The sequence below is a fragment of the Antennarius striatus genome, chromosome 17 (assembly GCF_040054535.1).
Source record: "Antennarius striatus isolate MH-2024 chromosome 17, ASM4005453v1, whole genome shotgun sequence".
NCBI lineage: Eukaryota > Metazoa > Chordata > Actinopteri > Lophiiformes > Antennariidae > Antennarius > Antennarius striatus.
In genome coordinates this window covers 1,621,830-1,648,620 of record NC_090792.1, presented here as the reverse complement: position 1 = coordinate 1,648,620, position 26,791 = coordinate 1,621,830, and the positions used below count along the sequence as shown (strand labels likewise).

Sequence of the window (26,791 nt, the reverse complement as noted above, 5' to 3'; positions counted from 1 at the left end):
TATCTTGTTCCTTTAAGAACAAGAACTGACCTTGCAGGTGGTGTGTGTGTCTGTGTGTGTGTATGTGTGTGTGTGTGCGTGTGTGTGTGCGTGTGTGTGTGTGTGCGTGCGTGTGTGTGAGTGTGTGTGTGTGTGTGTGTGTGTGTGTGTGTGGGCGGGTCTTGAATTAGCTCCATCCCTCTCCAGGAGAGCCAACCAGGTTCTCCATCACCCTCCTCCAGTGTTTCCACTCCCACTCCACTCGGTGCGTCTCGGGAAGCTTCACGGTGTCGCTGAGACGGTGAGACCCCCGGGAGACGCAGCGATGGCGGCCACGGAGTTCACGGCTCCCGCTCGACCGGCCGGACAATAGACGCCCCCGCCCGCTGCTGCAGCTTCTCCTCCCGCGGGACGGGCTCCGATCCTCCGGGGTCCGCGCTGCACCTCCGCGGCTCCAGATGGCCGGACTCCAGCGGGAAGACTGGTTCGAGCGGGAGGAATTCATCGGGCAGATCAGCGACATCCGGGTGCAGAACCTGCAGGGTAAGAGCATCCGATCCGCCACGCTGCACACACCGAGTGGGGGACCCCCGGGGGTCCGTGTAGGGCCCGGAGATCGTCCGGTCTGCCGAGAAACTCCAGAGGATCAGAGCTGATGATCCGTTGGGTCTGACATCCTGTTCAGATCCGGAGTCAGGTGTGTGTGTGTGTGTGTGTGTGTGTGTGTGTGTGTGTGTGTGTGTGTGTGTGTGTGTTGTGTATTTAAATCCTGGAAAAAATAAACAATCAACAGGCCTTCTTCAGGTTAACGGTAGACCACGTGAGCCTAAATTCTGACAGCTGAACATTCATATTTCACATAAACTTCGATAACCATGAAACATTTGCTTTTCTGTGCCGGCCATGATGTGGAGGATGAAGATGATGAAGATGTCCTAATTAGGCTTCTGGGGCAACTTGTCAAGAGGACTTTTCCTAAATAACTCATCAGATCTCAGTGAACAGTTTGCTCTGATGTCACTTCCTGTGGTCTTTTGGTCTTCCATGTTGGGGTCATCTGCAGTGTTTCCTCCTTCTTTTCTCCACATCTCTGTGAACTTCTGAGCAGGAAACGTACCCACAATGCATTTCTGTTCACACAGACGTTCACCAACATGGAGACTGAAGACAATCCAGGTCTACGATATTCAATGTAGACGATAGACTACCTGTCAGAAAACCTTCGTCCTCTGCTGGCACGGGTAGCAGGGAGCTGAAGCCTCTCCCAGCCGACTTGGGGTGTGAGGCAGGGGACACTCCGGGTGCAACGCCAGTGCACCGTGGCTCTACAGCGACAGCGCCACCCAATGCGCCACCACTCTGCCCTCTGTTAGTTAATATATTTTTAATTATTGATGGGGTTGTCCCCCTGTAGGAACTAAATGATGTAGGAACCAATGTTGGCTGGATCAGGTTTCTGTCTGGAAGCATTAACTAATGCTGGATCTGAACTCTGAATGTTTTGATAGTTGATGTTAACTATTGGTGGATTATCTTCGAAACTTAATGAAATTAAAAGTCACCAAACATAATGGGGCGTGTCTGACTTTTGATGACCAGGAAGTGAGATCAGCGCGTCATTCACGTCAGCGCTGTGGAAAACCTCAGTGGATTGAAGCTGGGCTTAGCCTCTACAAACCCCATGTTTGTGACTTTACTGTTTAGTTCTAATTACAGGATAACTAGTCATTATTGGTAAGTTTTGAAATAACCAGAAGGAAACACGTATTGATGAACAGAACATTATGAAGCTTCATTAAAACGTTCACAAATGTGGGGCTTTGGTGACGCACATCAATCAATTGGGCTGATTAATCAGTGTGTTTTACTTGTTATTGATTTAAGTCAGCTGACCAGTGAGCTTGACATTGGGCAGACTTGCTTCCTTTAATCAGTCATACAATTCTACATTATTAGTGAGTTATTATTAACATTACTTTGAGCTGGAATCATTTGTTTAGGTCTTTATTACTGTTCAGTGGCTAAAATTTACTGATATAATCAGCGAACAACAGTTTGTGTGTCCGACCTGTAAACCGCGGTGAGTCCTACATTGTTCTGGTTCTGATCAGTGAACCGTAAATTTTGTGCTATCCAAACAAACACGTAAATCCAAGAGTTAATCGAGGTGAAGAGCAAGAACACGTATGACGTACTGCTCTGGAAATAGCCAGAACATTGTGTGTAAACTGTATGCTGCGTGTGTCGTTGTAAAGTTAGAACACACACTAGATATAATCCACCAATGTTTTTACATGTGAGGGTTTTGGTTGGTTTTTCAGTCTGTTTTCCTTTGTTTGTTTACTCTGTAGCAACTTTTATATGTAAACAAACAAAATGCATTGATGGATGGATGATGGATGGATGATGGATGGATGATGGATGGATAGATGTCTCTTGTATTTGCAGTGATGGTGAATTGTCTGTTATTTTTGGCAAACATATTCTAAATTTTCCAATTTCTGTTTTTTACACTTGTACAGTTAGCCTACAATGTAGCTAATATGTTGTTAAACTAAACTGGATCAACACTTTGACCTACCAGTTAGCCTGTCAGACTGCCCAGAATACACCTGACTGATTTGATATGAAGAAGAAGAAGAAGTTCTGCTGCTGAATGACCCCAGACAGACATGTGATGGATGCTTGTATCCTATAACAGTGTTGTTGTAGACATGGTTAAAGACAGAGAAATAACGGCGAGTATGTCAAAGAGTTTGGGCTTGAATGCTGAAGAGGAGAATGCGATGGAAAAGTTTCTTACTGCGTTGAAGCGGACTTCAGTGCTCTTAACAGGTCAGAGGAGCAGACTGGTAACAAGGACTCTTTGAACTGGAAGTAATTACATTTAATGAGGTTTTTGAGAATGAAAGCTGTGACCCAGACCAGCCCAAAGCCTGTCTGATTGGGCAGACACCAGCAGAAGAAGGATGGAGGACCAGCATCTCCATCCACATCCACTGGTGATGAGCCTCATCTTCACATTCCCCAGTGGATGAAGATCAGGACCCTGGCTTAGGTGCTAACAGAGAAACGATACACACTGGATGAAGATGAGTCATGCGTATAAACCCACACACACCAAGAGCCTAACCTACAAGTGAATTGCGTATCTTGTTTCCCCTGGTGGGCAACTGTCACCTTGGAAACACACAACAGTGAGCTTTGGTACAGAAGTTAGAGGCGTTAGAGAAAGAAAAAGTTCTCTACATTTAACTGACATACTTCATAAAATGTTTTTCAATTCTGAGGAGTTTGGATTTGTCTTGGCTATACCAGGATCGCTGCTCATACCTCAATGTTCTTGTTCTTGCTTTGCTTCACACAGTTCCCACAGTACTGTTAGAGCCAGTAGATAAACACTCGTGTGGGGTTCCCACGGAAACCAGTAAAACAGACCAGCCGGATCTGATCTGAGTGCACAGCAGGGGTCTGCAGTTTAGAATTGCGTTCAAAGTTTTGTTCAGTAGGTATATTCAAGACTTAGAACAAAGTGATCACAAGATTGTATTTATAGGACAGAAAGAACTGTGACCTGTCAATATCTGCACTATATTAAAACATTGCCTTTCTTGGTTGTGAGAAAAAGTTCTCAGACGCATCCGGGTGGGGAAACGTTGCCTTGTTCTTCAGGGTCATCATGCGGTGCCTCCAGTGGTCTCCTGTAGCCTGATCCTGAGGTGCACATTTGGGTTTTCAGTCAATTTTTTAGTCAATATTTTCCTAAAAGCCTTTAATTTTCTCAAAAACCGTGTGCCTTATAATCCAGTGTGCCTTATATATGAACATTTTTTTAAATAGACCATTCATTGAAGGTGTGCCTTATAGTCCAGTTGGCCTTATAATGCAGAAATTACTGTAATTGAGCACAACTCCACAAATGTCACCTGTGAATGAAATGTCAGCCGTACTTTGAATGACAACAGGTGATATCGCTACAGGTTCAACTCTTTCTTCCACACACACTGTTCCAAACCGTGTCCAGAGGTTGTCTTTTGATTGACACAGAGATGTTTCACTAGATGGACGACAACATTCCATTGGTCAATGGTCTTTTGTAGTTCTAGGGAAAACACCGGCAGAGATACGTCCTGTTGACTCGTGCCGTAGTACAGAAGACTTGTTCATATGAGAGGCAGCAGCCATGATTCTGACACTGTTGTTGTGACTGCAGTGGAGTCACCAGTATCACCGTGTTGGACACGATACCCCTGACAGGAGTGTGAAACATGAGCTGCTCTGTCAGGCCCAGAAGAATTTGATGGAGTCTTATCAACAGACTTGAGGCCTCCTCCACCTCCTCTTCCTCCTCCTCCTCCTCCTCCTCCTCCTCCTCCTCCTCCTCCTCCTCCTCCTCCTCCTCCTCCTCCTCCTCCTCCTCCTCGCAGCAGATTAGACTGTATAATATTACAACATCTCACACAACAGTGAATCATTCTGATTAAATCAGTAGATTTATGTCGATCCATGGAACAAGAAGGGGACTTCATTCAAACTGGATGGTGATGCCACACAACAGTAAACATCAACCTGGAACAACAGATTGAGATTTGGACAATGTTCAAAGAAAAGCAGTTTATCAGATTGAACGTGAAATATATTCCTGCCTTTTTCCTGTTTTGGGTTGGGTTGTTAGTTGAAGGTGCAGCATTCAGAGCGTTGGCACACAGCTCAGGAACACATGGAGAACTAGTAATTGATTAAAAAGAGTATCAGATGGGACCTTTAATCGTTCTTAGTTAATGATGGACATCATAGGAACGTCTGTGAATTCGGTATGAAAATCCTCTGCTTTAAATTCTTTGCATAAGGAACAGTTCTACACTTCTCTGGCGTTGTGCCGGCCATGAATGTTTTGTTTGTTTGGTCATGTGACTATCTCTCTGTTGACACTGTCTGCCAACACCGGCGACAGCACAGCCTCTGCTGTTCACAATCAACGTTTTTGAGTGTTTGCTAGGGTGCCCTTCATCTGAGTGCAGGCTGATGATGAGGAGCCTCGGCCTTCACATTGGCTTTTGTGGAGGTGAGAGGGGCTTCTGTTTGGTTCATCCTCTCAGCCTTCTGTACACAAACCTCTTCTAAACTCTCAGATTGAAGGAGATTGGTTCAATTACTCGGCCTCATAATGAACAACAACAGAATGAACGTTTTGAAGTCACGATGAAGCCCTCAGTGTGCTGCACATTAAAGAACATTAATGCTCTCAAACACATGCTGGTATCTGTGCCGTAGCTCCAGATGCATTTACAGGCTTTCATTTAACAAGGCCATTCCAATTTACACTACGTATGTTACAACTGCAGCCAACCAATGAAAGAGACCAAAACTAACATCAGTTAAACAACTCAAAGCTGAAATGAGCCCTGTCTGTGTTTCTATGGCAACCACTGTTTGAGTGTCATAAACATTTAAGATCTCATTTTGGATTGTGCTACCCTCCTCCCACCCAACTCCAACCCTCACACCACCTATTCACAAATTTTCAGGCACAGATAGCCCACCTTTAGCTGCGATTTTGACTTCTGGGTAATGAGCAAAGTGACTCATTGGATCAGCTATTTAACTACATCATGAGGATGATGCTAAAACAAGCCCAACCTAACATAACTATCACTTTACTCAGTTGCATCAGTGGTAGGTGGAGCCCGACTGTGGACAGGTGGTTGTATTCACCCTCGACTAGCCACCTTTTCATATCCAAAGCTGTTTAAGTCAATCCAATGGACTTCAAGAAAGTTCTTGAAGATGTTTCATCTCTCATCCAAGAGACTTCTTCAGTTCTGAAGGTGGCTGGACTGCATGGACAGATGCATGGACTGGATTGACTTTAAGAAACATCTTCAAGAACTTTCTAAAGTCCAGTGGATTGACTTAAACAGCTTTAGATAACCATGACCTGGATAACTGAGAACCTACACAGACACCATTTCATACAGGGCCACAACAAAGACAACCTTTCACACTCACATTAAGACCTTCTGTCAGTGTGAAGCCACCAGTTCACCACTGGTGTGTTGATGGTTGGGAGGAAGCTGTAGAACCTGGGGGGAACCCCCACAGACACGGGTGGGATGCCAGGTCCTCAGGTCAGTGCTAACCTCCACGCCACCGATGTCGTGTTCATTTGAGAGACAAATTAGCTGCTGCTCCTCTGGTGACGGTGGACATCTGTCACATGTTGGTCAGAGATGTTTTTGCATAGCAACCCAGCAGTGATGGAATCAGGGCCGTGTGCATTTGCATAGTGTTTTCTCTACTTTGCTTGATTTGAACTGTGATGGAAAAAACATTTCCATCACAGCCTCACAGGAGGCGATGCCGACTGACATATGGAGGCGGTATCTGTGTGCTCAGTGTAGGCGTGTTGAAGTGTGGGCTTAAATCACGAGATCAACATGATGAGTCAGCATCTGGCTGTGGGAGGAGGTGCTCGAACACCCACCTGTGAGACTTCACACACTTCTTCAGAGCTTTATTGTCTGGAGTAAGCCTGGTTTTTCAAAGCACATCATGTAAATCAAGTTCTTTCTACAACAGATTATACATGTATACCAGGGAAAACGCAGATCGTATTGTTTGCCAGTTACAAAATATAATTTAGGTTTTTGTGCATCTCCATAGCAACTGTTTGGTACTGGACTTGACCTCAGAGAGGGTAGGATTTGTTTCTAGCTTATGTCAGCGCTTATCTGGTAGTCTTCCTGTGTGCAGTACAGATAACTGGGATATACAGGTATCATTGAGTTCTTTGCAGCAGTCGTACTGTCGACTGTTCTAACATGCTCACCGACACATTCCTGAGCAGAATCTCACATAATTAGAAAAAGTGTCCTGCCAAACAGTTCAGAACAGAGCCAGAAGCTAAATCAGTTTTATAAGAAGGTATGCTGCCTCTAATATCGTAGAGCGTTCATGTTTTGTAATTATGACCAGCTACACGCTCTAATGTGCTTTCATCTGAGTTACACAACGTCTGTATTGGATTAATGCCATGCTGGGTAATGGACTGCTGAGGATATGCAGCAGGACACCAAGCCTCACATCTACACATTACCAGCATAGCTGGATGGTCACGGCTCATTGTTCACTAGTATGAGCTAACAGACTGTCAGAAACTTTAATACCAGTAGGCAGCCAAACGTTAAAGCTGGAAATCACTAGATTGGGTTAAAGACTCTAATTATACAATGTCTATACAATGCACGTTGGATGATAAGGGTTAATAGTTCTAACTGGCTATCCCCAAAGATTTATCATTATGTTATGTATCATGATGAGCTGGTCATTTGTTCAGCAGCAGCGTCAATGTGGTCTTTAGACCCGGGAGGAAAATTGCTGCGTCAGTAGCTGGCAGCTGATGGGGAAGATGGGAGTTTGATACTGATGCTGACATCCCCTGAGTCACCGACTGCCTCAGCAACATCAGCATTCAGACAGAGACCTGCATTAGTTGACAAAGGTACTCCCTAGTTGTGAATTTTTGGGCTGATTTCTGAGCAACTTACTAAAAAAAAACCCCCAACATCCAACAGTTATGGGTGAAAAATGTGTCTAAAAAATGTTCTCAGTGGATATTGTGGGGAAAAAAAAAGGTGGGCTGATAAGATGTTTGACTCATATGTGTATAGATGTGAACCCAAAGAATCATCCGGTCATTTATCAGAGATGTCTTCCTTTGAAAGTTACAGAAGGTTTGTCCTGATAAATGATCTGTTCATCAGGTGAACTCTGACATCAAGTCTTGTGTTTTAGTGCATGTTTGGTCTCTCCCACTGCTTTATGAGGCTGTTCCTCATAAAGCTGTCGGCCCCAAAGTGGTCCCATTATAAAAATACCTTGTCTGTTAAAGAGGTCAGTTGGTACACTGTGGGATGAAGCATTAGTGGTGAGTTATATAATCCAGGCTCAGCTGACTCTTTGTCTCCAGTCTGGGATTGGTTTTATGAAATGCAGGTGATCCCAGAGGAGTTGTTTAGCTTTGGCTCCACACTGAGGTAGAGATGTAGCAGCAAGGATGACTGACCCCAGTGTTTGTAAGAGACGACTCTAAAGTCGACCCTCTGGGCAGGTGCATCCACCAGGCACTGCTTGGAAACACTAACTCAACCTGAGCCACCGGCTCGTCTGATGAAAGTGATCCCTCCTTACTCGCGGTTAATGCCACCTTCTATCTGTATTACCTTTTCCCACACCCTGATAGACTGTTTAAAGCACTTTTGCATCTCACGGAAGTGCGGTATGTTCTGTGAGTCACGGAACGTAGCGCACTTCCGGATGCTGTCAGCCAATAGAATGCGCGTACGGTATCACATGACTACCTACTAAAAATCTGCGCATATTGATGCACGGTTGGCGAGGTATTACTGTATTATGTTAACTGAATATCAAAAGCTTCCAGATGGGAACTTATTTATTGCTTCTCAGGTGATGTTGAACTGTCTTCTGAGAAATGTTTCAGTCGGCTCTCATGAGTTTTTCAGCTGTTTTTGCAAAATGTCTAAGAACTGTGGAAGTGAGTGAAAACAGAAATTACTGTGACAGTGGTTGAACTGTATTGTACTAAGTTCAATTCAAAAATACACCCGACATTATTTTTAAATATAAAGCATTTTAATTTTTTTATTTCTTTATCAGTCTGTGGTAAATCCTTCTAAGTTCTCATCTTTGGTCCCTGAACTGAACAGCTCGGAAATTTCAGTATCGCTGTCGGGGTCCGTCTGGTTTCCGGGTGGCTGCCCAGTAATGATGCCGGCTTTTGCGAAAGATCGGACAACAGTCAAAGCAGATACTTAGTCCAGGCATCCACAATCCACTCACATATTGTGACGTAACTCCATCAAGATGACAGACATTTAGTAATCAGAAATCAAGAAGAGAATTATGAGAGCAAGAGAAGTAATTAAAACTTTTTTAAAAATTTGAGACAGGATAAAAGAGTTATAAAGAAGAGTAAATGTAAAAATGTGAAATATTTGCGTCAACATGAGTATGTAGTGTTTTTTTGAGATCAATGATTTCATGTGAAATAATTTTGGAGAACAGCACTTTGATTCTGATGCACCTCAAAATCTAGTCACAGCTCCCCCAGTCCCAGGACCACCTCAGTATAAAATGTAATAAATCTGTCAGGAGACATACATCTGACTGAGTAACAGACACACAACAGATGTTTAAATAAGTGTAAATGAAAAACAATTGGATTTGCATTTGGATAGCGAAGATTCAGTGCAAATATCCTGTAAAATCTCCACACTGGATTGCTCATGATTTGGCGGCGGAGGCAAGAGGAGATAGTCTCTCTTTAAATTCTGAAGTTACTTCATGTGGCTGGATGAATATTTAAATACCACTCTCTGTATATTTTACATTCTAGGCACTTTTGGCTTGATGGATCCACGTTTGACCATTTCATATTCTCTCCATTTGTGATGCAGCATAGCGTGTTTCTAAAGATACTTCATGTAATATACATAGACATATAAATACTTTAATGATCCCAAACTGGCAAATTCACATATGGCTGAAGACTACATAAATATCTGAGCTGGATGTACACTGAATGTGCTGGATGGGACATTTCATACAGCAGGTGCTTAAACAACTACAGTACGTGAGTTTTCAATGTAAAACAGATGTTCACTAATTTATATCAATATTCTCAAAGTACAAAGTACAGAACTTAAAGATAATCAGATAACCAACAGGAAAAAACACTCATTGGTGAGAAATGACACTGAGCTAGAAGGTTAGAACTTAATCTAGCAACTGCTTACTGCCAGATGTTGAAATAATTTGTATTTATCTGGAAACAATTTGTATTCGTAAGTTGATCTGATACTGGATCAAAGGTCAGTCCTATGCCAGCTAACCCAAACCACAGCTGATCTATTCTCGTACAAGGAGTGGTGAACGGACTGTACCTATTTGACAGCTTTCTAGTCTTTCACTCAAAGTTCATAGCAGAACATTACATTCAGTTTATATGTTCTAAATATTAACAGCAGATGCACATAAATATCACATTGCATTATATAATGAAATACAGACACAATTTTACCATTTACTCACACTATATTTTAGTCCACATTAAAAACATTACAAATATGTATTGTAATGGACCCAATGCAATTAAATCATGAAATTAAATGAATAAATATAAGGTAGAAATTACAAAAAAAAATGGGGACATGCAATACTTATGTGAATGAGACATTACGTAATGGCTGGTAATGACAACACTGAGATTTTCAACTATGGTGAAGCTACTTTGGATATTCAAAGAGCCCAAGTTGAAGAATGAATCACTGTAGCTATAACAGAAACTCCAGTCCTAAACTGAAAGTAGCATTCCATTGATATTGAAGTTGCAAGTCTTTTTTCTCTCAAATCAAATCAAAAGTAGTCGTCTAATCACCATGAATAACATTTACAAGCTGGTTTCACCTCCTGTAAGTAATGGAACAATCCACAAACTCTCCATTTGTCCAGTGACATTTCACAATTCACACTAAGGAACAATGGAGATGTTATAGAGACTACTTTGGAACAACACCTCTGTCATATGTTCCAGTCATTTTTACGTTCTTTGTTTCCCATCCATTTACATAGGTAAAGACGACTGCACAATCATGCTATTGGCTTTCACACTTAAGTATTTGTACTATAAAAGTGGTAATGGTTTGAATTCCGTGTGGCACGGAGGTGTAGTGGGTAGCACTGTCGTTCACAGCACCAAGATTCCCAGTTTACGGTCTTTCTGTGCAAAGTTTGCATGTCCTCCCCGTGTCTGCGTGGGTTCCCTCCGGGTTCTTCGGCTTCCTCCAAAAACATGAATCTAAATTGACTATAAATATGTGTGTGAGTGGTTGTTTGGCTTTCGTATTGCTACGCGATGCGCTGGCAATGTTTCCAGGGTGTACAATGCCTCTCGCTCATCGCTAGCTGGGATAGGATCCATCAGCACAAGGAAAGCCAAATTCTGACACACACAAGCAGCCTGACAAAAAGCGCAGCTTTGTGAGTGGGGTAGAGTGGGGTGCTGAAGATATGAATGAGATTATGTACAAGTGCATCAATACCAAATCAGTACAATCAATAATAACAGGTGAGATGGGTGGTGTGGGAGCAGGTACAGAGAGGGTAACGGCTGTAGGGGTAGGGGAAGAGAAAAGATGGGTTTGTAATGCTTGGTGATCAATAGGTGCTCCGTTACAATCTTTTGTAAATCTTGATCAAACACAATGAGTAATGTGAGGATGATGAGGTTGAGTGTTCCAGTCATATGCTACAGTAAAACGGAAAGTGTTGTGGCAAAAGATGATGCAAGCTTTGGGGATGGTGAGTCTGATGAAACAGCTGGACCTTTGGTTGCTGTCTGAGACGGGCAAACGCAGGAGGGAGGAAAGGTAGAAGGGTGCTTTTGGATGGATTTTTGGACGAGCTGAAGGCTTTGAAGCGGGATGTAACAAGAACCAATGCAGTCAGAAACTGCAACATCCCGCGACACCCCTGATTTCAAAATTTTACCCTGACCTACTTGCATGGTCAAAGATCAAAGCTAGTGCTCTGACCTACTGTCATTGATCAAAGCACTAGCTTTGATCTATGGTCTTACACTGTCCTCCCTCGTCTTTCTATCTTATCTGGTTCCTGAGTGTATAAAAATTAAAATTTGACCTTGACACAGTTTTCTCAAGGTCAAGGTCATCATCTCATTTTCATCCCCTTTGCTGCCTGAGTAATGTGATTTTTGTTTCGTCTTTCTATCTGCAACGGTTGCGAGGATATTTGGTAGACTGACGATTGAACGGACGAATACACAAACACTGACAATTACAATACATCATCGCTTTGAAGCGGGAGGTAATAATGCTGTCTTCTCACCTGGTGCACCACCCACAGTAGAACACGGGTTTGTGTCTGACCGTAAATCAAACACTGACTTCAGAGCAAGAGACATGTTTATGATAGATCTGGACACGTCATCTGGAGATATCACCAGAGCTCTTTTCAAGCCAGTCACAGATGAACGGCAGAAATAAGATGAATAACATGAATGTGAAATAACATGAATCTTGTTTTTTTTGTTTTTTAATTCTAATAATTTGAGAAGAAGCCAGTTTTTCTGCACTGGGCAGAGCACAGCTACCTCAACATAATGAAAGTTTTTCTGTTTTTCCAATATCTCGGTGAGGATGCGGATGATGATCCCACATTGCCAAATGTTTCTGTCAAGCTCTTTATCATTACCTTTTGCATTTTGAATTTGAAGTCTAGTTTTTAGGTTTGGTGATATTGTAACACATGTAAAGTCAGTATAAAAACCTTTAAATCTTTGGGCTGAGGTGAAATCCAGCTGTCTGTGTTGTGCTGTGGTGTAGGGTGGGGTTCATTATTGACATCAGTGATGCAGTAAGAACTAACAATCAATACGATTCCAGCAGCCTGATATTTCATCAGCCTTAGTGTCTGTAGTGTAGAGCCAGACCCAGTGCCTCCAGTCACCCATACTGGACATGTAGAGGACTGACAGCCCACTATGCTACCATAGCAACTCCTTCGCACTTCGTCTCATCCACTGTGGTTGCTCAACGTAGAAGATGCAATCTGGCAACACATCCCTCACAATACCAATCAAAGTGGAGACATTTTGTAAAGACAAGTTGAGGAGACTCATCCAGAGGCTCAATACTGACTGACTGTCAGTGTTTGCTGATTGGTTGCACACATGAACCAATGCAGTCCTGCCAGTCCTCAATTTTTGAAGAGCAGGTTTGCTCAGTCTGCTGCCAACCTGTTGGTGGTTGTCAGATTGGTGATTGATTGGTGCCGTTTGTTGCTGGTTGACCTGCCCCTCCTTTATGCTGGCTTTATCTGATGAGTCTGTGGTGATGCTGTTAGCTCTACTCTGCAGAATGATGACACTGTGGTTCGGTTAGCTGCCAACTGAAAATGTTTTTGGTCTTTTCTGTGTTGCAGTTGAAAGAGAAGTCGTCCAGAAGAGGACCTTCACACGATGGATGAACCTACATTTAGAGAAGGTTGGTTGATAGAGTTATAAACATTGGAAAAGGAGAAACTAATTATGGTCTGTCCTCTCAGTGATTACAGCTGAGTCTTCATTTATCACACACTCTCATCTTTTATTGACGCCCCACCCGAGATCTGGGTGTGTCCCATCTTCACCACGATCTGAGACACATGCTGCTCAGTAGTTACCATCTCAGAATCACGCTTGTGGTTTTGTGGTGCCGTAGTAAGGGTTCATTAGGATGTCTGGTGAAGGCACAAGTCTGTTTAAGCTGGTACGTATGTGTGTGTAACACACCCCTCCTGTCAACGCCAGCCATCATTAGAGGGTTGAAATGTGTGGAGGCCCAAGTGTGTCCGATAAATCGCACACCATAAATTCTGACATATGAGCTGCTACTGTTGTCACACTATTTGAACCGTGCGGCTTACTGTAACCGTAGTTTCATTGCGTTTTTAACAGACATTTGCACATTATCCACACCCCTGATGACAAAAATAATGGAAATTACAAAAAAAAAAGCCAAATGATGCAGTTTTCAAGTGAAATACAATCGATCTGGCTGTAGAGCTGACATCAATGAATCGATGGTGAGACGTTGAAGATGACAGTGTTGCTATACCGCCGTGTTACAGGCACAATTTGAAAAAAAAAAGCAGTGGTTAAAATTTTAAAAATCTTTTGTTGTAAATACAGTAACTCCTGGTTACTCGAGGTTAATACGTTCCAGGAACCACCCGTAAAAGCGAAATTCCGCAATATAGCGATGAACTATTTTATTATTTACTGTAATTTAAATGTTCATGAAACAAACAACTACAATAAAATAATGACCAATCAACACAAAACAAAAGTGTGACTAATTAAAGAATTAAAAGAAAAAAGAAAAGAAACAAAAAGGAACAAATACATCATGTGTAAAACACTGAACAGATCTTTTTTGAAAGTTTTTTTTCTTTTTCTATTTAAAAAAAAATCAGGAAAGCATACCTGTAACAAAAAAAGAAGGATGGGGCACATTACATGAGGGCTGGGGTAACACTGGCAACCCTGCAACAGGCAGTGAGTTATTTAGCACCTCTTCAATACTTATCGTCCATCAATTGACATTCAAATCACGACACCAATCTATATAAATAACATCTAAACACAGCGAGTGAGACGGTGGGCATCGATCCACCAAAAAGTCACACCCATTATAGAAAACAATGAAAAATTAAGACTTAGTTGTGACTTATATTCAGAGGAAAGAACACAAACACAAACACACACACACACACCACACACACACACACCCCGATGTACCCTGCTACCCTGCTTCAGCCTCTTGTCCTGTCAGGGTGAGTCAGGCTGAGTTGACAATCTGATCACATCTATTGTGTTCTTCTTCACAATGAGACTCTCTTCTCTTCCTCACTGTTTGACCCCCCACCACAACTCAGTCCCACTAATTAACAATCACACTTTTGTTTTATGTCATGTTGGAAAGTTCCCGCCACCCTCCCACTCCAAACACTCACAATCTTCTATCGCCGCGTTCAGACTTGTTCATGAATGTCTGGTTTGGTCGAGACAATAGAAAAGGTTGCCTCAGGCGAGTCGGGCTGCTGAGTTTCCTCCAAAATAAAAGACTGTGGGGCATTAGATGTTAGTGTTTAGAGCACATGTGTCAAACTCAAGGCCCGCTTTATCATTTTTTGTGGCCCTGTGGGACCATAAAAGGCCAGAGTGTCTAAAAATAAATAGATTAAGAGTGTGCTTTGACAAAAAACTACATTTCCCACAATGCAGTAATTCAGCCCATTTTAACTTTGACCAAACATTTTGAACAAAGTTAACGTCCTAACTTGTCTTTGATGTTATTTTTCTTTATTGATTGATAGTTTGATCCTTGATTGACGGAGTTCTGTGGGTTTAATAACCTGACAAATTAGAAGGATTTATGTTAGAACAGAGAAACAAACATGTTTTTTCTGTCTAACTGTAATGTTTGGAACTAGAATAACTAATAGATTAAAAGTTGCTTAACATTAAGAAGTAGTGACATTTATGTTACATTGAGTTACAATTAGTTACATTTATTAGTTACATCTGGCCCTTTGAGGACAGTCACGATGCTGATGTGGCCCTTGGTGAAAATGAGTTTGACCCCCCTGGAGTTATTGTTGTGCTTTTCTCTTTTTTATGCTTTTTGCATTTTTGAGAAAACCTGGTTTTACTGATGCAAGATTATTGATTTCTGAATAATGTATATGATAATTGTAAATGACTGCACTGAAACAAAATTTTCCTGTAATTATTACGTCTTTAAATTCTAAAACAAATTCTTCTTTGAATAATTTGACATTAAACTGTGAAGTTAGATCTTAATGTGTTGCTTGTTGAACCAGTAATTATGTGTCATTATTTTGACATACAGTATAAATGAATATCGTTTACCAGGGATCTCAGACTCAGTTGCCCCGGGGGGGCCAACACTCAGAGCACACTTTAGATTGACATTTATTCAACACACTAAAAGTAAATGGTTTAAAAAAAAAACATGAAGAGAATTAAAAACCTTCAACTTTATACTTTATACACTCCTCTCTTTCTTTCTTTTGTTCCGTATTCAGTGCAACCCACCAATTCAGGTTCAGGACCTTTTCTGTGACATCCAGGACGGACACGTCCTCATGGCGCTGCTGGAGGAGCTCTCTGGCTGCAAGCTGGTGAGACGTGTGTGGCTCAGCTCTGTCACACACACACACACACACACACACACACACACACACACACACACACACACACACACACACACGAGCTCCTGTACCAGGAGTAAAGCAGTAGTTTTGGTTTTGATGTCTGTTTTGTCGTTTCTTACTTTTATAACATTTCTTACATTTGCTTTTTTTCATTCCTAATGATTTTCCAGCTTCATGGATTTAAGAAGTCGTCTCATCGAATTTTTAGACTCAACAACATCGCCAAAGTCCTGTCTTTCTTGGAGGAGAGGAATGTGAGTCCTACCAGCAGCAGCCTGGAAGCGTTCTTCTACTTCCTGTTGACTGTGTTAATGTAACAGAAACGTGTCCTCAGGTGAAACTGGTCAGCATTGATGCAGCTGATGTCACTGATGGAAACCCCTCCATCATCCTGGGACTCATCTGGAACATCATCCTCTTCTTTCAGGTAATGTCCACGTCCAGCAATTTTTTGATCCTTGTCTATTTTGAGAACCGTTAATCAAACAAAAAGTTTTTCAGTTGATGACAAATGCAGACAGATTTGATCGTTTTTCCAGTTATTCCAGTTATATAATGCAGGCCCACATATTTGAACTTCCACTCCTGTATCCCATCATTGCTCATACCAGCCTATCCCCAACATGTTGTCACTTATATCCACCTTTCACCATTTTGACCTCCTCTTATGGGCCAACTGGTTGTAACTGTCTGGGAGACTGTCAAACTGGTCTTGTTGCCCCTGTCCTGGTCTGGTATGACTGGCCAGCAACGGCGTCTTTGCTGCTTTTCTTTTGAACTCTGAACACAAGAAATGTTAAAACTGTGTTCCTCAATGGCCACATAGTCCAGTGGAGGCCATTTCCTGTCTGAGACAGGTTCCATATTCATGTCTGAATGTTTTGGTTTTTGCAAATTTTGGTGAGAAAGTGTGGTTAGGGCAGAGGAGACCATTACCTTCATGGTCATCAGGTAGGGTTAGATATGACCATGTTGAGTGTAAATGCTATGTGAGAATATATAGGAGTAGCTACAGAATTTGTCTGGCTGGGTTCTACAGTCTGACTACATGCAGATTTTTCTCAGCTTTTGCTGAAGCTCCTCTTCAGAGATGTTGTCTCTGCTCCGATATGATTGGCTGACTCAGACACCATTACTAATGGATGAGTCTTTGACTTATGTAACTTTTTAACCCTTTTATTCTGGTGTAAGATCTAAAAGCATTCAAAGCTGGAGATATCCTCTGATCTGAATTCTGCTGTTGGTCTGTTCAAATGATCACAACATAGTTGTCATGGTGGCTATTATGTAATAATTTAATGATTTGACTTGGGCTTTCTAGCTGTGTATGTTGTAGTCTACAACAGACCTCATAATATTTTATATTTGAAATCATTTCAATCATCTCACACTCATGACAACAACCCAACTAAGAAACATTTGGTCTGTATTGGCAATATTCAGGCTATGCTCAAACATGGTTGCTGAGGTAGCAACCTGCTGAAGATATGAGGATGACTTTGATGCTCAACAGGTAACACGTACAAATAAAGGTGAATGCAATACAGTACATGTTTCTGTCCAGATTAAAGAGCTGACTGGGAACATCAGGAGCCAGTTCCCCTCCTCCTCCAGCCTGTCCTCCATCCCCACCAGCTCCGACTCATCCTTTTGTCTGTCAAATGAGCAACAATCCATTTCCTCAGCCATGCGAGAGCACAGCAAGGCCATCAAGAAACTGCTGCAGTGGGTACAGAAACGAACACGCAAGTAAGTCCAGTCTGCAAAGTCACAGATGTATTGAACAAAATCATTTCTGTTTTTTTCCCATTTGATATAAAGAAAGTTGTGTTGGTCTATCTGGATCAATCCAGACCACTGAATACAGTATGTCATGTCATTCTCTAGGTTTGGTGTTGCTGTGCAGGACTTTGGGAAGAGCTGGGTCAGTGGTCTGGCCCTCCTGGCTGTCATTAAATCCATTGATTCCAGCCTGGTGGATATGAGGAAAGCCCTGCTGAGGACTGCAAGAGAAAACCTGGAGGAAGCCTTCAGGATAGCCCACTACAGCCTGGGTATCCCGCAGCTCCTGGAGCCTGAGGGTAATAAAAAATCAATATGTGGACTAGTTAGCAGCTATTAGCTGTTAGTGTCTTACTCAGAAATGAACTTGAAGTGACTTTAAATAGGGCATGAGATCCAGCAGCTCTCACCCTCTATAAAGACCAGAGGACAGTAGAGGAGTATTAAGATCTTGGCCCTTGACCTGGTTCTCTATGAACTGATGGAGAAGTGCTTTCTACCCAGAGGATACTGGAAAGCAGGGTGTACCTGCACCAACTACAGTCTGTTCAGTGTTTAGTGATCTGTTTTGTGGTATTCACCAAGATTGTTCCTTCCTGCTTCAAAGCAGTGATGTATTGTAATTGTCAGCTTTCGTGTTGTCGTCCGTCTGTTCGTATGTCCACCAAATATTTTCACAACCGTTGCAGATATAAAGATGAAACAAAAAGCACATTACTCAGGCAGCAAAGGGGATGAAAATGAGATGATAACCTTGACCTTGAGAAAACTAGGTCAAGGTCAAATTTCACCTTTTGTACATTCAGCAACCGGGTAGGATAGAAAGACGAGGGACAAGGCCAGTGTGAGTAAAGACTATAGATCTATGGTCAAAGCTAGTGCATAACTTTGGTAAGCTTTGACCTACCCCAAAGGTATGTCAGGGTACGTCACAGGATGTTTCAGTCTGTGACTGCATTGGTTCTTGTTTCTTGCTGTTTCAATGGACATAAGAGTTTTTTTGAAAAGCTGTTCTCCTTTACTTTTCCTCTGAAGAGACTGAAACTCTCAGCAGTTAGTTTGCACCTAAAAATTACTGGTAGTACAGGGCAGAATGTGGGCACTCCTGTAATAATAGGCCTTCTTCTCCACATGACTGTAGTGTCTTGGTGCTTACTTGTGGGTATAAACAGGTCTGCTTACACAGCAGCTGGTGTAATGGAGCTGTTTCTCCTAGAGTAGGGTCTGGAGCAAACTATCCTCTTCCAGTAATTACACTGCACTTGTATGTTTCTGCTTGTTCTGCGTGAGCTTACTATGCCACCTACTGGGGAGTGGAGTTACAAATAAGTAAAGCTGTAGTTAACTATGTTATCATTAGTTTTAACAGTAGCGCAATACTGCCATAGGCAGAACCTCTTTTGTTATAACTTTTATTTCAGTGCCCTCATAGTAGATTTATAATAATACAAGAATAGCATGCATCAGGCTGAGAGTCTTCGCGTCCCAGCAGGTAGAACCCTTTCCGTGGTGACATGAATGAAGTCATCCGAGGTCATGAGGAGGGCTCCAGGGCACTGGGTCTGGAGTATGGCTCTGGGAGTATGGACAGTGGATGGACACCATGGTTACTAAGGTGTGGGAGATCTCCCTGGGGTAATAATGTGGAAGGAATCCGACAGCAAGCAGGTCTAGTTGGGATTGTGACCCAGCTCTATTCCAGTGTTGTTTTGTGGCTCCCCTGGGTCCCCGGTGTTTTTCTGCCCTTGTCTAGCTACCAAGCTTCAGTGTGAGCAGATGATCTCCAGAGTAAACAATGTGAGTGTCATGTGCATCGACAACAACACAAAAGTTCCAAAGGCAAACAGAAATATTTTAACTATCTCTACCCACAGGTTAAGAGAGGGAAAGACATACCAGGAAAAAAACAGGACAGATGAGGAATAACATCATAAATTATAAATAACTACTGTATAATTGGGTATTATAGAAATATTTTTGTTACAGGTGTCACATGTGTGGAACTAAAAAGGCTGGAACTAGGAGCCCAAATAGGAAAACATCCTAGGAAATCCAATCAAAAGCTGTCATAGGTTGAGAGCGACTAATTGTATGTACAGTAGGTGCTGTGTCATTGGTTGATGTAGAAAAAAACATCAGTGCTGAGTTCAGACGCGTTTGTGTTCTGTGGATGAAGGTAGCAGCATTTGTTTGTGATGCAAAATAAAACGCAAAAGAATTGATGTCCTTTAAAAATGAAATTTGGTTAGTCAACATTTAGACCAACTAGGCACTAACATCTTGCAAAGACAGCCAATAGGGCAATAGTCTCCAATACAATGAATCATTAATAACATGTAATAACATTTCTAGAACATTTTACTGTACTTTGTAGGTGTTTGTCGCTGTAGTTTGATGTTGTTACTCCTAAATATTGTGCATTCCCCTCTGTTTCCACTCCTGTTTTATAGCTCTCATGTCTGCAGAGGAAAGATGTATAATTATATTGTTGGAATTGATCTCAGTTGTATTTGTGGACCGCGGTGCACTGGCGTCGTGCCCGGAGTGTCCCCCGCCTCACGCACTATGGCAGCTGGGATAGGCTCCAGCTCCCTGTGACCCGCTACAGCGCATACAGCGGCGGTATATGACAATGAATGGATGAATGTCTTTGTGGATATACTCTGTGTGTGTGTCTATGCATGTTGTGTGTTTGTGTTTATGCGTGTTGTGTGTTTGTGTGTGTGTGTGTGTGTGTATTTGTGTGTGATCCCTGCTCTTTGAACATTGCAGGAATAATTGTCGTTTCTCTGCCCAGATATCACCACCAATGCACCAGATGAACAATCGATCATGACGTACGTGTCCCAGTTCCTGGAGCACTTCCCTGACATTGATGAGGTAAAAATTCTGTTGGAAATTCATTCTTTCCAACAGTCGTGATTTCCCATGTTTGTTTGTATTTTACTATAATAGAGACGAGTGGAAATAAATACATAATTCTAAAAGATAAAATTGGGTTTTGGAGGAGAGGAATTGGGCACATATTTTGGCACACTCTCAAGGTGGTGACAGAGGAGAACGTCACCAGCTCATGGTAAGAAACCAATGAGCACTGATAGATTTCTAACAACTCGTATGTTATCTTTTATAAGGAGGTTCCCTGCCAGCCAATTGAGAGAAGCGCCTCAACATGCCGACTCAACCTCCGTGACAGTTACATCGATCACATCAGAAATGATGGTCACAGTTCCATAGTGAAGGAACGGTCCTATATGTTCCAGAGAGACCGTGCCAAACCACCTCCGAAGATCTTAATTTCTTCTGTGTCAGAGGACAGGGGCAAGAAATCCTTCCTCTTTAGAGCAGGTGCAGCTCGTCCGTGGTCCAGTGAGGACATTTTAGGAGATTCCTCTCATTTGGACAGTGTCTCTAGGAATGGTGCAGAAGAGCTCAAAGAAGCTACTAGTGATATTTCAATCAACTCACCTGTTTCCTCCCCACAACTTTGTTGCACTCCCTCTCCTACCAGTACCTCAGTGTCTGAGTCTGTAAACTCTGAGTCAGTAATTGGTGACTCAGCTATCAGCTCACCGGAGTCTTGGGTTGAGACGCACTTTGCTGTCATGCCAGAGAAGTTTTGTGAGACCCAAAGTGACAGCTTTTTGTGTGATAGTGGAACAGCCTGGGATGTATACCGTGCCATCCCTGTGGAGGTCACCACTCCTGATGAAGGGTTTGTCCCTTCCATGGAGGATAGAGCACCTGATGGGCAGCCAATTACTGACCCTTATATCGATGAAGGGATTTACTCACTAAGCTCATTGGAGAGCACCCAGGAGATGATTGAACATAATCCTGCAAAGGAGAAGGCACCAGTGGTGACAGTGTATAATGTTGTGAAACACGACCTTGGTGGGGCATTAGATCAGAGTGGAGCTGAGATTACAGGAGAAGAGGTAGACTGCAAACAAATAGAGCCAATTTTAATTCAGGAAGGAGACCTTGCTTCAGGACCATGTGATGCAGAAGCTGTGGTAAACACTGGTGTCCCTGAAAGTCAAAAACCTGAACAGTTCCAGTACATGTCCAACACTGAACTGACACATCTTGACCATTCTGAAGACGTCATTGAACAAACCAGAGTTGCAGAGGGCACATGTGAAGAATATTTAAAGGACTCTTTGGGTTGCAGTAGGAATGTACAGGATATTGAAGGACAAATTAATGGTTTAACTGAAAGTCAGATTGAGAGAAAAAACTCTGAGGATGTGGTGGAAACTAAATGTCAGGAAACACATTCTCCATTCGAGACGACCAACGAAATAGGAGAGGAAATAGAGGTTTTAAAGGAAAGGGTTGGAGATGTTGGAGAAACGCAAATCAAAGAATACATAGATCCTCAAGAGAGCTTTGGCTCAGAGATTTACAATGTTTTAACAACCACGCATCCAGAGGGTAGAGCTGAAACATCCAAAATAAGTCTTACTTCTGTTTCGAGTAAGTCAGAAATGATAGAAGTAGAAGGAATATGTGATCCACAAAGGCAAGGTCATCATGCAGGTTTGGTGCATCAAGTGGGAAGTGATAAAGACGTTAGTAGCCCCCAAAACTTGAACAAACTCTGCGATGACTCCCACGATAATAATGGAAAAGAGGTTTCTTCATGCTTGACAAGAGAAGACCTGAAAATAACAACTTGGCAACAAAGAGAAGACAGAGGATGTGATGAAACCATCAGCAGATCATCAATGGATAATATGGAAGTAAATGAAGCTAAACCGGAGCATGAGTCAATTCAGCATGACTCTCTGGCAGGAAATACTGAGAAAGCCCTAATGGATCTGGTCTCTTTTAAAAATCAAGATTGTCAACTTGCTAATCCTGAGCAAGAAGTGAAATTAACTGAGCAACCATGTGGGTTGTCAGACAAACCAGATGACTCTGTTTCTGTACAGCATATCATATTGGATCCAGCCAATTCCAAACATAGCAGTATGGCAGACGTGCCATGTTGTGATGAAGGCAGTGTGTCAAGAGATGAAGACTTGTTTTACTCACACGTTGATCAGTTTTGTCCCAAAGATGACCTGGCTGGCAATTGCATTGAACCCATGGATCTGTTCTACCCTGACAAAGAGGAACCCATATTTCTTGAGCCCCCTGATGCTGACACACAGAGCTGGCCATCTGTTCTGAGTGTCTCTGCTCTCCAGCCAGCGCCAGCTTCAGACAGTCTGCCTGATGACCCACCTCTCTTCATGCTGGATGAGGACATCGGGATTCGACTGGGGCAACAGAATGACCAGGTAAATGTCAGTTCATCAGACCATATCATGATACAGCCGGTCTTAAGATGAAGTTGCACCTTTAATTGTCTAAGGTTCAGGTCAGTTTGACCAAACTCAGGTGAGTTTTTCACTGACCTTGGCAGTGGCTTGGCTCAGTGTTCAAACAGGTATGTCTACTATTAAGAATTATTGATCAGAACTACTGGATATTTATGGTTGATTATACAGTGGTTACTGCACCAACATTGCAGCAACAGAAACATGAACTATTCTCAACTTTTGTTTGAGCCATATGAGTCCAATGTTAATGTTACACTGAAAATGCCATTGTTCCATCCACCCATTCATTTTCTCGAAGATGAGTTGACCATAATCGTCTCATCTTCAGCTACTTTTCCTAAAAGCAGGTTATATCATAGCTAGTTTTTATTATGCTTATGGTTTTACTTTGTACTCTACTAGGGCTAGGCATTGATTTTTGAATATTTGTATAGTAATTAGGTTATAAAAAAGTCAATCAGGAAATATAAGTACAAGTAAGACTTGTGGTAATGTATTTTTACCACCAGATGGAGGTGGTAATATGTGTACAGGCTATTAACAAACTCTACTAACAAATGAATATGTATAATGTATTTTGAGCAAAAGGCACAGTTGAAAGAATAAATAGGGTGCTCAAAGTGGAGTCTGTTTAAACAGAACTGGAGTTTTACCACCATCTTTGGAAATGAATATTTCTCTTTGTGTTTTTCTGTCACTCGATGATCACTACAACCAACTAGGAGGATAAATCCCAAGAACATGATTTCTTTTCTGGGGAGATGACAGGAGGACTCTGGGATGGCGGTGATGTTCCAGCTGATGGCAGTGATCTGACTGATGAGCGCAATAGCTCGGGTGCTGCCACAAACAGCACAGAGTCTTTAAGGTATGCTTTCTATTTGCAGATGGGTTCCTGGTACTGGGACTGCACAGAACCTCGTTTAAGCTTGTTCTGTTAGGAGATGCCACAGAATGTCACACTTTTTACATTTTAGATGAATGCTCACAATTGTTTGGCAAAGTTTTTTAGGTAGAATGAAGTCGGGAGATTTTCCTTTCAACTCACGAGTCGAACAGTTTTAATATGAGTTGGTGGAAAGCAAACCAAAGCTAAACAGAGAAGGAATCTGTGGTGACATTCAGTGCCGAGCTAGTGCTAACACCAGCCGAATTTTGGAAGCTCACAGCAGGTCTGAATGAGAACTTTTCATTGATCCCCTGGAGAAAAATGTAGCTAATGTGTAACTTCAGTGTCTCCTGTGGCTGAAACAACGGATAAATAATTTTAAAGCAGTCATGTGGCATGAGGAAGAGGGCAGAAATCACTAAAACGCTTCAGTTTGGAGACCTTCTCTGGTCATCATGTCATTGTTTAGAGAAATCTCTCGATCTTCTCAATGGATTTATTGAATATTGTGGGCCTGATGTCTCCTGCTGGTAACTAGACTTTATCTTTTCAGGACTGACACTGAACTTTCCTGCAGACATTTTGAGCAGCAGATCCCTCCAGTTCTTCATCACAGAAAGGGCCGTCGTTCTACTGAATCCATGGTTGGTTCCATCAAATCCTTCTCTGCAGGCATGTTGCTATTAGAGGCTAAACTTCCCTCTGATATCTTGAGCCTCTATTTCTTCTGTCACAGGACAACCGGTCTGAATCAACCGTACCCACTGACACAAGTGACTCTGGTTCATGGTAAGAACCGTTCCTTATAACAGTAAGGGTTTCCAACATTGTGGACTAGGACTCTTGAGATTGAAACTGTTTGAACAAATGCCACTAAAGGTGCTGATATAGAAACCTGAAGTTCCTGTTGACTTTTTTTGAAGTATTGAGGAGTACAGTATACGTTTGGACTGAAGTTAATGTGATACCGACCACATCAAAGTGAAGAGTTGAAGAGTACCAGCATATGCCTGGGATATGTGGGTACTGGAGCCTGATGATCTAACTGGTTCCAGTCCATTCCTGAAGACTTAACAAAATAAAAGTGTCTCTCTAATGTTTTTTAGCAAAGAGCTGGGTTCCTGCTGGACTTGGAACTTGACAATACTAGTGTTGGTACTGGTGCTGATACTAGTACTGGTACTGCTGTACCCATACTGGAGCTGGGCTCACGTGTTGTGATAGTGAGCTGTGGTGTCCTTGTGTGCAGGCGGTCTGACGACTGGGAGCTGTGTGTGCTGCTGGTGCTGTGGCTGCTGCTCTACTGCTGGTGGCTGCTGCCTCAAATGGACCTGAAGACGATGCCCAGTCTGCTGCTGAACCTCCACCGCTGAAGCCTCCCACACACAGAACACACACAAAAGGGCACACACACCAACAGCTCAACTGCTACTGTTCTTTCCTGTTCTTGTCATTATACTGACTGCAGATCAGCTGATACATCTTTTAAATGACTAGAACTCTTAGAAGCTTTTTCTTCTTAGCTTTAGATGTGGCTTCAAGTAATATCTGTGGACACGTATCAGCACCACTGTTGGGGAAAATGAGTCACAGACATTTTTATGCTTTTTTTTATCCTTCCAGTGGGAACTCTGATAGCATCCGGGTCAAAATCAGCAAGGAGCACACTGGGGTCGAGTGCTCGAGGATACATAGGCATGTAGACTGTTTGTTTGGGTGCTCTCCCCACCTAAACAAACATGGCCACCCAATGTTGTAAAGCTTTGCATGGTCAGACTAAACAGGTGATGTCTAAGTCCAGTCTGTTTATCATTATATATTGATGAAAAGTGCTGAATACATATTAATCAATAAGGATATTTCATTGTAAAAAATGTAATGCAATGGGAACATAAAAGTTTACAAGTTTTAAAGTCTTATATTTTAAAAAGGTTGTAGTATAATTTCAAGTCTAAATCTCTTGAGAAATGTGTCATGCTTTTAGTCATAATTTAAACTGAACCAACACAAAGGTCTTGTTGCTGTTGTTTTACAGGGAAAAGTCATAATATTTAAGAATAAATTATTTTTGGAAGCTATTCATATTTAGACAAAGTTTGAAACTGAACGTGGATGAATGTGATATTTTTGAGCATTTAAATGTCTAAAGGAAATGTTTAAAGGAAAAACTAATTTGCATGAAGCAAAGACATTCAATAATATTTCTAAATTTAATTATTATACAGTATGTTATAACTACCATTCATGACTTTATGATAATAATTCTTATAATATTTAGGCTATTTCTTTATATAACATTTAACTGATTCTTAGGATTCTAGTCAACTTTATTATTGTCAAAATGATCCGTTTACTCGTCCTTCTTTAAGACATGAGATCAGTTTGTGGTACTTTTGCTCTGCAGGGCTGACAAAGGTGAATGTATAAGATAACATGACTGTAAAGCACACACACACACACACAGACACACACAGACACACACAGACACACACAGACACACACACACAGACACACACACACACACACACACATAGCCATTAACTCTGATGGGAGCGTGTGACTGGAACTGTCGTGACACCACACGCAGAAGCTGCCAAAGACAAACACCATCCATGGGTTCACACAGTGGGAATGTTCTGACCAGAGAAGGTCCAGCAGTAATCTGGTGTGACAGGATCAGTCCAGTTGTATATTGTTGAACACATCTGTATTTGTGATATTTTACAGCTCAAAAATATAAGAATAGCTTTTTAAACTGTTCTATGATCAGTAAAGTCTATTTCTGAAGCATGCCTGTCTGTGATTGGTGAATCTTTCCATTCCAGCAGCTTCCTTGAAGACAAATCAGCTTCTTCAGTCATCCACCTAATATTCATCATACTGATGAAACACTGATGAAACAAATCACATCTTATCAGAATAGCAGTTACCTACTGTTACCCCCCCCCCCCTTCTCCCACCAGCCTAACATAACTGTGGATCTTTGGTGAACCCT

The 26,791-nt window shown here is 42.1% G+C and overlaps 1 protein-coding gene across 1 annotated transcript; it reads left to right on the top strand.

Annotated features, from left to right (window-relative positions):
- The first annotated feature begins 246 nt into the window (after window positions 1-246).
- On the top strand, window positions 247-26,791 carry clmna (calmin a). Its single transcript, XM_068339605.1, has 13 exons — window positions 247-522; window positions 13,000-13,061; window positions 15,667-15,762; window positions 15,966-16,049; window positions 16,130-16,222; window positions 17,360-17,544; window positions 17,683-17,876; window positions 20,375-20,457; window positions 20,712-22,865; window positions 23,630-23,775; window positions 24,350-24,440; window positions 24,533-24,585; window positions 25,046-26,791. Exons 1-13 carry the CDS (start codon window positions 438-440, stop codon window positions 25,167-25,169), a joined length of 3,450 nt encoding a protein of 1,149 aa, XP_068195706.1. The 5' UTR covers window positions 247-437; the 3' UTR covers window positions 25,170-26,791.